The 12,469-nt window shown below is 37.5% G+C and overlaps 1 protein-coding gene across 12 annotated transcripts; it reads right to left on the bottom strand.

Annotated features, from left to right (window-relative positions):
• Positions 1-1,719: 1,719 nt before the first annotated feature.
• On the bottom strand, positions 1,720-11,309 carry LOC103702277 (protein WHAT'S THIS FACTOR 1 homolog, chloroplastic). Of its 12 annotated transcripts, none has more exons than XM_039127173.1 (4): positions 8,747-11,308; positions 7,191-7,315; positions 5,005-5,316; positions 1,720-2,033 (listed from the first exon to the last, which is right to left on the bottom strand). In XM_039127173.1, exon 1 carries the CDS (start codon positions 10,120-10,122, stop codon positions 8,758-8,760), a length of 1,365 nt encoding a protein of 454 aa, XP_038983101.1. In that variant the 5' UTR covers positions 10,123-11,308; the 3' UTR covers positions 1,720-2,033; positions 5,005-5,316; positions 7,191-7,315; positions 8,747-8,757. The 12 variants fall into 12 exon arrangements, with proteins under 12 accessions (XP_038983101.1, XP_038983102.1, XP_038983106.1 ...); XM_039127174.1 differs by lacking the exon at positions 5,005-5,316 and having other exon boundaries at positions 1,720-2,104; positions 8,747-10,306; positions 10,469-11,308; XM_039127178.1 differs by lacking the exon at positions 5,005-5,316 and having other exon boundaries at positions 1,720-2,104; positions 8,791-11,309.
• Positions 11,310-12,469: the final 1,160 nt, after the last annotated feature.

Genomic DNA, 12,469 nt, shown 5'->3' with positions numbered 1-12,469 from the left:
GGGGTCTCATTAACCGTGTGTTAATTTAGCTCAAGTAAAGTCAAACAACATTCTCAGGAAGCGAGAGAAGGTGGCCCTTCAAGACTCAAACAACGCAGAGCAACAGTCAATTCGAAAGGCTTAGTTCCATCATACTTTATGGTATTTAGGCACTGGTTGATGGATTTGGAGTTTCTTCAACTTTCGGATGATGGTGCTATCTTTCGGATGGAGTCATGGAGAGTTCTAGTTCGACTCTTCCTCTTTCTATTCAAGAGCTCTCGTGGAAATTAATATCTGTCACCAACGTAGGCCAAGGCAGCTAAAGCCACCATCCTCCAACAAACACAACGCCCACAAGCGTGCAACCGGTTTGCAATTTGATTTATAGAAGTATAAAAAGATGGGGGAATTGTCAATTCCATATAAAGTTTCAAATCACCTTATCTTGCCTCTTCTAATTCACTCACAAAATGATTTTATAATTATTTTATCTCATATATCTCTATGAATCCAGGTCATTTTAATTAATAGATTTCCATAAATCAGAAGCAAAAGGCATATTAAATTATACTAATAAATAGAAAGAAATTTTCTCATCATACACTAATCAAAACCAATTTATTAAGAAAGAAAACAATCGTTGTTTCCTTGTAATAATGTATCAGGTAGTTTTCAAGATTACAATTCAAGGCTGGAAATATCGATATCATAATCCAACATTTCCCTTCACTTTCTATCCCATTGTTAGGGATGACTCTGAGTTTAGTCTGTCACTCGTCCAGATCTTACAGAGTTGGATCCAAAATAGTTTCTGATCGAGAAGTGCAACAGCGGCCGTTTGTAGGCAGATACAGGTTAGGTAGTACCTAAATTTTGAGTCAGATTGTGATTTTAGATTAATCAACAAGTGATGGCCAGGACTTGGATCTGCTGGAAGCTCTATCTCTTTCGTATACATACACAGTACATAAGGTCAATCTATGAAAAACCATATATTTGGTTCCTGAGAAAAGAACGGAAAAAATGTGGTCCGCAAGAAAATAAAAAAAAAAATCTTATTTGGTTGGACTTTTTAAAAAAAAGAGATGGAAAAGTAGCATTTCTATTGAAATAGGATCCACATATTTCATGAGAAAGAAAAACTCATAAAAAACATGAAAAAACTATTTTCCCATCTGTTGGAAATTAGGATTTTTTTTTTCAAAACTATCATTAAGCTATCAAAATCTATGAATAAGAGTATAATAAATATTTCGCACAACTTTTCTACTAAAGTAGATGCTCAACTAAATATAAGCTACTCTAGAACGTGCCACTTTCCCATAGTTAACTAAATATGTCAAAACCATTTTTTCAGGTATTATATTCCTAGGAATCAATCTCCCAGAAAAAATATTCCAGTGATAAAAAATTCTCACCGCAAACCAAATGAATCTAAAAATATCCAAAAATAATAATACATCAAACAACGACTCAAAAGGCTTTTTACCCACCATTACCCAAATATTTGATATTTTTTCTCCGGGCCCATCATATACTTATGCTTAACAGAAACTTCCATCATGGTTTTCCCTGGTAGAACTTCCATCATGGTTTAATAACACTTCAGAAAGCATTGACACGAGCCCTCATCTCTCCTTGTTAGCCTATATGCCCAATAGCCATGCCACTTAAAGTCAGTTTTCAAGTTTCGTGACCCACAGATCCTACTTTGGATCTCCACCCACATGGTCTCAATAAATGGAATTCACTGTTCTTTAACTAAAGTAGAAAGTCACCTAGAGCTAATTCTCAAAGAGCCATTGAATACTTCTCTGAAACCAAACAACAACTACCTACTATAAATTTATTACAAGGATATGGAGAGAACGAAGAGTAATCCACCGGTCCAGGCTGCCATGGAACTTGATTTGTTATGGCGGGCAGAATGGTCAACCATCCATATGATAAGCTTGGCTTGAAGGTGGTCGGAAAGTTCAAACCGGAGGAAAGAATGAAGTTCAGTGGCTCTCCGCAGTCGACCCGGCCGATCATCCAAGGGCCTGAGACACCTACTCAAATGAATCAACATGGTTGGTTAGGTGTTGGTGATGAGCAACAACCTGATCACATATGCCGGTCCCTTCAGTGACAGCAAAAAAAAAAAAAAAACTTAGAAAGAGTCGAAGTCTAACAATGTTTTCGGTGGATTGCAGGCGAGGGATTCATTAAACAAATAAATAAAGTATGACAATAGCATGATCAATCAACTTCTCCCACCTAATCAGAGTGATAACAAGGGGAAAACATGGATGCCAAATGGCAAATGGGTGCCGTCAGCTGTCTGAACAGAAAGATTAAATCTTCAAATGATGATCAAATAATTTAGTACCAAATACATACCTCATTGAGAAGATGACAATATGGCATATAGATACTTATCCATTTTCTAGGCAGAATAATCTTATATAGGTGGAGCTATCAGATTAACTAGACCAATGAATAACCCTTCCTCCCAATGTTTATTTTACTCCTTTCAGAAAGGATTTTACAAGCTGTTGACTTAGGATATTTTTTAAAGGACATATTACAAAAGCTGTACTAGAAGGACAGATCATTTAGAATAGGAGCTGGAAAGAAAATTTTCCATTTGAAACAAGAAAATATTCCTTATGAAATGAAGGAAGAAAGGTTCTAGAAATATAGAATTACATAAGATGGAGGGGAAAAGAACTCAGACTGCAGAGTAACATATGACGGATTGAGAAACTTATTCTTTAGGAATGGTGATAAGCGACAGTTTAGAAAGGCTAGAAATTTTGATCTTGTTGCACGTATGAGCTAGCTTGAGATGGGAACCCTTCATATTCTCTGATTTCGGTCAGTTGTGGTGGATTGGGGTTGCAACTAGAAAAGTAATATACTAGCTTGAAAAATCGATAAGATGGTCAGAAAAATGACAGCTTGATGAGTGTTTATAGAAAAATGCATTATAACTTGTTCTAAGTTTGTAACTATCACTATGTAGTATACAGCAAATTTTAATAAAACAACATTATGAAGATAAAGACATGCTAGAATGTGAAATGGAATAACAGAAGAAAAATCAAGCAACTAAATATTAAAGTGTGCACCATAGGTGCTAAATGTTGTTGATGTATTACTAATTCCACCCATATTATTGACATTCAGTAGATGCTGAAACGGAGACAAAAATTACTATCTACCTATTTCCAGTATGGCATGAGGAAATAGAAAGAAACAAAACAATTCGGATGAAATATCTCTTCTGAACAATCCTGGCCAGTATTCATTTAGTTTTAAGAACAAGGGATTAAGGTAACCTATTTTTATTGGAGAGAGAAAAGGGATTAAGGTAATTTTGGATGAACACAGCTATACAACATACATTATATGTTTATCTTGTATCTTTTATTTTTATTCTTTTGGTAATCATACATCATATGGTTTGTTGAACGCCCAAAGTTTATATCATTTTGAAAATTTGCAACATATGCTCCTTCCTGCATATGTTTCTAAATAATATGCATGACTATAAAAGATGCATGTAGAAACAAGCGTTCGCAATTTCAATATTAAATCACAATTCAAGGATCTGGTATAAAAATCCCTTATTAGAGTACTTTTTCCCCCTAAGACCATAAGACTTACATCTGCCTTAACCGACACAAAGACAGCCTTGTGTTACATAAACCATGCTAAGGAAACACAAATTGAGAGAAGTAACATTGATGGTGCTATCATTAACTACATGAGGACTCAAAATTGAAGGACTTAAAATACATAGCTGTCAACAACCTCACAAATTGGCATCCGCCAGTCCAAAATGGATGACTGCTGAGTTTCTGGCAGCAGATTATAGTGATGCAAGGGTTCAGAGCCATCAAGCAGACGTAGTTTTAAATCAGTTCTATATTCCAGTATTCATGAAACAAAAAGGCGCCCCAATACATGAGGTTTCTGCCACTGTAAGGTCTGAAGAGGGTTAGATGTATGCAGCCTTCCCCTGCATGCATAGAGATTGTTTCCGTGTTTTAAGCCTATGACACCATATTCTATATTGATATGCCAGAAAAAATAATGATTTATATGAATATGACAAGCCTTGCTCGATGGATCCATGATAAGGCATTTCCTCTACTTAGTCTGAATCTACTGTTCATGAATGGGTCCATGACAAGGTATCTCATCTACTCAGATCTAGATCGACAGCTCAGCTCTTCCCAAACTCAAACAAAAGTGGCATAAAAGAAGATTCTTCATCAGTACATATGAAAAAACATTCCTTATTTATATACAGTTCATATGGAAGTCAAACTACCAAGTTTGTAGATCCCCATAGCCCAAGCTTTTGGTGAGCATTAAATGAACAATAAATTTGTTTTGCCAAACGAACGCCATGTGTCTGTGAGATGATGAAGAATTTTCCATTGGCTATACTTCATGAGCATCCCACAGAAAAAGTTGCCATGAATCCCATGTGGCCTCATAAAATCAGACCATGTGCAGTTGTTTATTGCATCGCAAGATTGAGAGAAAAAAAACCTATTTAATTATAGAAATGATAAATGTCAGTAAACCCCTGCACAAGAAGCGGTACATTTCTTTTCCTTTTATAGAAGAATTCTGTAAAGCACATCTTTCTGAGGAAAAAAATGAAAAAAAATCACACATTTACTTTTTTCTTAGTGTGATACATGATTAGCTTCAATACCGAGAAGTGCTAGTATTGGAGAGGACAAGATGAGTTGAACCTAATAATTAGAAAAAGATGAATATGTATCATGACCGCAGGAACAAGTTTAAACGCATGCAAAGAAAAGAAAAGAAAAGAAAGATATTCAACCCCAAAAAGAACACAAATCAATGATAGAATAATATATTGATTAAAACACTTTTCAATAACCTGACCAAGATTTGAAGCATGACTAGAACTGCTCTTGCCTTTTATTGCTTGATTAAAAATAAAAATAGATTTTCATAAGAGTCACGATCCTCGGGAGGAAGCCTAAGGTATCCTACCTATTGAGGCTAATGGAAGGGAGTATGATCAATAGAGGAACTAGTATAAAAGCATGCAAATTGCTGTTTGATGCCTTTCTCACGGTTGGGAATCCAACTCTGGTCTCGATCACAAGAAACGTAGTGGTGTGCATTGTTGATATTAGTGTGAAAGCTTCCATTCTTGTCTGTCCTCTAAAGCAGCTTAATTTCTTCTTTGGTTTTGACTCCATTTTGGTACCTTCCCTCTTTTCCCACCCTTTGAACAGGGAAGATTGTGCCTTTGTTCTGAAGTGGGGCATCTACGTCCTCAAACTTTACTACCTCCTGATTCTGTGATTATCAAAATTATAGGCAGTAAGCTCCCACTTCGACTGTAGATTTTTAAAATTAAGGCGACGAGAATGCTAGCACACAAATCTAAAGTAATATACAAGTAGAACACATAGGAGGAATATGACAAGTTAGAGAAAGACCATATGCAGTGTTGTATAGAGTTGCATGTTCATACACTGTTGGTGATTCTGTTCCTCCTAGTTAAACAGATTGCATTTATAAGAAAGAAATTTTGTGCTCCTCCAAATGTGGACATGGGAAAAGTTGGATGGAGCCTTTTTAGTTTGACAGTTGGATGAGGATAATGGACACAATTTAGTCAGAGAAACAATATAGCCTGGCTTTCGGAAGTATCTTCCTTAGCAAGTGCCCAACTTGAGTTGAATAAGGAGAGGGTTGTCTTTTAAATGCTTTAGAAGCTCGCCTTTTGGATTTGCTGTACCAAGGCTCCTCTAATAGTGGTAAAAAGAGAATATAGTTCTGTAAAAACAGACCACTATTAATCCAGGAGGATCCTCAGACTTCATGTGGACCACTTTTACTACTACGAGCAGGGTTGGACAGAATTCAGAAGTGAGATACACCCCATCGGAAATCCGAGTCGCATGCCAAACTTCTAGAGGCCATAATAGTCATACGATGTTTGATTGAGATGTTTTTTTTTTTTTTTTTTGAAATTGGGCAGCTTTTCGAGATCTATAACTAAAAGGTTGAATTGGGACGAAATTTCACTATTTAGGCTCCGAAACGGGCTGATCAAATCGCAAGTTTTTTTTTTTCAGTAAACTTTGATTGGGCATAGCTTTCTATCCGAGAAGAATCGAGAAGAATTAGATGGAGCGATAGAAGGCAAAGTTAATATAAAAGTCGAGATCTATCTCCTCAAAAATTTTATTTTTTCTAAAATAAATTTTAGCTTTTTTTAGAATATTTTATTAGTCATATTTATTTTAAGATGCCTACTCTTATTCGAACTAGGAGAGGAATTCAACCCAAATTATGAAAGGGAGGACCTTACAAGTATTATAAATAGGAGCTGTGTACCTCATTTTAAGTGGTATGGATCATCAATGAAAGAAAAGAGGACTTAAGCCCTACTTTCATAATTCTTCTATCTTTTTATAGTTTTCTTTTGAGAGACTCGAGTTGAGCGGGCTAAAGAAAATCTTCATTCTTTCCGATCTGATCAACTATACAGTAGAGTAGTTACTCAAGAACAAAAACCAAGAAGAAGAAGGGGCACAAGAACTGGATTAATGGAGTCTAATGATGGAATTTTCTTAGAGCAAACAATTCTAATCAAGAGAAAAAGTAGAGATAACGAAACCTAAATGTTGAGAGCAGCTTTTTCATTGAAAGTTACTGATTTCCACTTGTTAACACCTAAGTTGAAAAATTTCATGCCTCATTCTTGTGCACAATTAAAATTGTCCATCTATCGACTTTAAATTGGACGCTGCATCCAATGGGTGGTTCAAATATATCTTAGTTCTGTGCTATTTATTTGGATGGCTAGTCTTCAATTATTGGGAAAATGTTTACTAACACAAAGCATGCAGCTACATATATACGTGTATATATGCATTGTCACATGTATTTAAATCAATCCATAGCATAGATACACATATACAACCCTCCATGATCCCCATAAAGTGCACATAGCAATATTGGATTTCATTGGTGATGTAATGCATCTTAAAAAAGAAAAATGTGCTTCTATTTAGAAATCTCCCTTTAAAGTTTGATCTGATTCTGATTTGGTGTCAGCAAACATATTGATTATATCAAATCTAAAATACAGGAGACTGAACTGTCATTGAATTCTAAGGCACAGCAAAACACATTAAAGATGAAGGAGAAGTTGTTCTTACCTCCTTATTCTCTAACTATGAGAATTTCAACATGCTATATAAGTGTACAATCCAATATAGGCTGCATGGTGGTTCTTGTTTGAGGCCTGAAATATAACTCAGTCAGGATCCATCCATTGCTCAGCCTGCAGCACAAGCTACAAGCTCAGTTACCACAAAAAAAAAAAAAAACCAAATAAATCAAAGCAGAGTCAAAATAGTGGATTGTTTCACTTTAAGAGTTGTCTGCTCCAGAATTTGGTGGTGCAAATTTCAAGCGTCTTTCTTGGAAAAGGATTTCTCCTCAAGTATTGTATGCTGGTAGCTTAACATATCAACCCCCTGTGACATCTTTCAGTAGAAAATAAAAAATATCTAAAGCCCTCGAATAGTAATTTGTACATTGGTGCTTTTCAGCCATCAATCCCACCTCACCACCAAACCTTCCTGGCTTCCTTTTCTTTTTCTCCATGGCTAGCAAGAACTGACACTCTGTCAAGGTCCTTGGTATTCTCATGAGTATTGTTAACCATGACACTTAATTTAATATAGGTCAGAAGAACTTCCGCACAGCTAATGTTTCTGGTAGACATTATTTGTGAATCCCTCTAGGGACTTCAGAGATAAGTGGAACCAGAGGACCCTAAGGAAAACAACATTTCCATTGGCTTGCTTATGGTTAGTATACAGAACAAGTCGAACTTTTGGGTTCATTGAAACAAAAAGGTAATTTCAGTAAGTCAGGTTTGAGTAGTGCAAGGACAGAAATGTATCTCAACCCTAGACAAAGCAAGCATATCTTCAAGTGGGACCTCCACCAATAGGGAAAATGAACCTAGTTTTTTGACCATGGATCAGATGTCAGTAGCAGTGGATTCTGTAGGAGTCAATTCAAAATTATTGGGGGTTCATACCAGTAACACCAACGAATCAGAAATTAAGGCTCTTTATGTTTGCCTATTTGAATTGTGATGTTCACTGAGGTTATTCTGTAGGATTACTTGGCAAGCTAATGGTACCAAGGTCCCTGAAGGCTGCCTGATATTTATTATTGAGGTTAAATCCGAAATTTTTGGACATGTATCTCTGTGTCTCATATTCTTTGAACGAATGATCTCCTTCTAGTCAGTAGCATTGTGGAGAGGACCTTTATTTGTGAACATTGCCCTACCAATACTTCAAACCTTTTGGCCATTAAACCTATTACAAAACTTTGCAAATGTAAAAGATAACAGCAATTTAAATAGGGCGGTTCATAAGTTTAGTAAAGTTTCTTTCTTTTCTTTTTCTTTCTTTTACGTGAAAGAAGGTTAACCCATCAAAATTTATTAACACAGAATTTCACATTAAGAATGCAGCATAATGACAGCACCTTGGAGCAAAGACTGATTGGAGATAACATGTAAAGCATGGAAGAGATAGAAGAGAGGAGCAACAACTTGCAAGATTTCAAAATTGTGCGGCAAAATATCAAGATGAGACCACCATAAGTATGGATTATTGTTGCAAACAAACAGAATATTCTAGACTTAATCAAGAAATACGGTAAGAGTTTCTTTTAACATAAGACTACAAACCTCAAGTGGATTCAATCTTTATAAGAATCATACACCTCTCCTACCTTCATCTCAGAATCATCTACAAGGGAAGAATCGTCTATGGTACCATCAATCTCACCATCCTCAAGATTCATAAATGTAGTTTGATTATCAAAGTCACCATCAAATAGAGCACCCTCAACATCAGAGAACTCATTAGAACTCTCAATTCTCTTTCTTCTTCCTCTGTAACCAGTAAGCCTCAGGATCTTCTCCTTCCAGAGAACCAAGGGACATTTATCAGCCAACTCAGAACCTTCATATGCTTCTGTCAGAAACACACTGAGACGCTTACCCCTTTCGGATACATAAAATATGCCAAAGTGCTTCAAAAGAAGCCTCATTAGCTTCTGAGGCATTACAAATTCACGTCGAAAGTGCGTGAGGTGGTCAGTAACGAGCCGATTTTCGATGGTAAAGCTCAATATCTCATGCATGATTGCCACAGCCCTCTTATCAAACTCTTGCGAGCCAGGTGAGAGCCCTTTAGCATCAGCATATGGAGACAAGTGTGACCTCTTCTGAAAATGCTCGATTTTGCCGCCATATCTAAAGAGCTTCTTGTAATTCGAAGGAAATTTCATTGGAAAAGGAAGGAAAAGAACTCCAGGTTCAGGAGAAATATCGGAGATTGTTCCTGTTGCCATAGCTTTCTTCTCCAGCTCTGTAACAGCCCAAGCGGGATTCCATGAAACAAGCTGCAAATACTCAGCATCCTCAATTCTTACAACCTTGAAGTGATCTGGAAACATATGGATCCATCGATTTCTGAAATCATAAGGAAGACCAAAATCTCGTCTAAAATGTGCAATTTTATCGACTGGAAGCCTCTTATTCACTGACATCATCAATAACCTTGTAACATACTCAACTGCTTTCTCAGAATGATCTTCCAATAGCCTAGTCTCTTCTTCCACAAGATCCTCACCTTCCTTAGTTAGCCCACACCATATCACTCCCTTCTTGTCCCTGTACAGCTCAAACAGCTTTGGGGACTTGCGGATAAAGTGTACGACCTTATGTGGCTTACTCAGATTAATCTGCTGCCGATACTGCTCCAATCTTTTAAGTGGTATCACTTGTTCGGGTTCTCTCTTCAATGCCTCAATCACCACTAACACTTTTGAAGTAACCTTCCACCTCTCTGTGGCTATCTCAAGATCATGAACCCTCTTCTTCTTGCTGCGATCTTGCACCCTTCTACTTTTTGTCATTGTGCGCTTTTGTGAGGCCATGAAGAACCAATGAAAAGACAATCCAGTGCTTTCTCTCAACATGTTACCAGCAGGAATCAGAAACCCTTCACCAATTTTGTTCGTTAACTTTGTTAAACCAAAAGCCGGAGTACCTGCCATTCTGGCGAACACTCTTCTTGCACTCTCAACAAGTATCTTTACAGCACATAAGTTTATGGGATTCAGAAGAACTCAAATCAGCTATCTTAAATATCGAGCGTCAATGGTGGAAAAACAAATTCAAAGATCCCGACTTTCCCCACCAACGGTTAGAATGAACAACAAGAAAGAGCCGACAACGTGCCTGTGGTAAGAATCAGATAAATACGCCAAATATGAATGCTCAACGGATGTTCGCTAAAATTCCCAAATGAAAAGTTTCGATTAATTAAAGACTTCGCAACCGGAACTGGACAAAGGATGAACAGTCAAACAGCAACTTATTTACTCAGTTCAGAGAAATTACTTCCTTCATGAACTGAAACGAAGAAACAGAGTTGGAGAAGACCGGTATCACCGGCTAGATCTTACAAAACTTTGTTCTGATTGCTTTCTGATTCCAGATTCAGTCATCTAAGGGGAAGATAATCGTGGAAACGAGGAGAAAAAGGGATTACAGAACTTCTAAGGGAAGAGCCGATCCACCGCCTCCGCCGGCGTCACAACCTCGGAACCATTTTGGATCCGAGAAGGAAGCCCCTCGCTTTCTTCTTCTTCCTTCTCTATTCCTTATGCGCTATCGAGTGGGGGTTGGCCGTCGAGTTTTTTTTTTTAAGAGCACGGCAGAAATGGAAGAAGCGACGACGGAAGGACGAGAAGTAGGGTTCCAGAAAAATTGAAGGAAATTTTAAGAGCACCTGAAGTTTTTCCTGCTGTGGCTTTGGCAACTAGGAGGCTGAGTATTTATGGGTGGCTGTGGCATGCGCTACCCCCTTTCTAGCTGCTATGGATTGAAAGCTGAATGCTGGGGCTACGATGACCCCGATCTTACTGCCTCTCTCCTCGCTTCTCCTTCCTCTCTTCTTCGAGAAAAAGCAACGAGGCCCTTCTTCATTTTTGTTGCTCCCCCTGCCCATCTTAGAGGGAGCTTCGATCATATGCGGGTTTCGTGATTGACTCATATATCATTGCTACGGGCGGATGATCCATGGATGACTGACATTTATATCGGCAGAGCTAAAGGCATCTGCGAGACGGAAGCGGAAGCCAAAGGTAGTGCGCCTTGTTCTTGAGAGCAGCTCGACCACAGTAACCAATTGGTTATGTGAGAAAGGGCATTGAGGGGATGGGAGTTCTCGACGATATCTGGCGGATGATAAAAAAGTATAATATTTTTCAAACAATTTATGTATATAGAAAGGTGAACAGGACTCTCAACTGAATCGCTTCCTATGCAGCATAGCATTTCAGAAAAATTTTATATACTGACCAGAATACCCTTCCTCCACAGTTTTGCCATTTTGTTGTCCTTGATTCTATTGGTTGTATCTATAATAGATTAAGATGGGCAGCCGTCGTATCAAAAAATAATAATAATAATAATGACCATCAAATATATTTCTATTATTAGAAATTTAAAAAAAAGATTGAAACAGTATTGGTGTTACTTTTTTAAAAAAATTAAAAAAGGCAGCCAGATATAGTCTAAACCATATCAAAAGATTGATGAGCTCGTATACAATATTGACACAAATTAGGGGGTTAAGTGAGATATTTTCTTCAAGACAAAGGGAACGAGTCCAGGCAGACTGCGTGACGGTTGCAAACTATCCTATGTCAAAGATTTAAGGACTGCTCAGGGAATTAAATGAAAATAATCTATTCAGGAAAATAAGTAGTGCCGGCATGTGGCCTGGTGGGACTGCTCAAACTATATTTTTTAGAAAAAAGAAAGTATCATATTTTAGTCCCTCTTAGTTGTGGGTAGTGAGCTATTTAGAGTCCGTTAATGAACCACGTGCAACTCTGGGTGCTGGTGTAGGATTACCTGCTTGTTTTGAAGCTTGAAACTTGAGTCGAGTTGCTCCTTAGATTGCACCTCGAGACTATTTTATGATAAGTCGGCTTGCATTCAATGGCCATAAGATGCATTGCAATTGCTCAAGTATATATCTTATTTTTTAAAAAAAATAAGAAGAAATATTGCCCAACACTTCGGTGGCTCTATGTGGCCTAGTTACGAGTCTTTTCTTTTTTACCTCTTTGTTATCTTATCTTTTTTAATTTTATTAGATATATTCATGCTAGAACATTATGATGTATCCGACTTACCAAAACAAGAGGAAAACAAGAGGAAGGATTTTCTATGTTTCCTTCCTCTTCGTCTCCTTCTCCTCCGCCATCATCTACCTCCTTCACCTCTATACTACATGCATGCACTGCTCCAGCCGCTGACCATGCCCTTCTCCTTCACCTTCTTTATCCTCCTCAAGGTCTACACCACCCCTTGCTCCCTCCCTATGGGTAT

The sequence above is a fragment of the Phoenix dactylifera genome, chromosome 6 (assembly GCF_009389715.1).
Source record: "Phoenix dactylifera cultivar Barhee BC4 chromosome 6, palm_55x_up_171113_PBpolish2nd_filt_p, whole genome shotgun sequence".
In the NCBI taxonomy this organism is placed as follows: Eukaryota; Viridiplantae; Streptophyta; class Magnoliopsida; order Arecales; family Arecaceae; genus Phoenix; species Phoenix dactylifera.
Note: the sequence above shows the minus strand (reverse complement) of the source record. Positions and strands in the feature narration are given on the sequence as shown.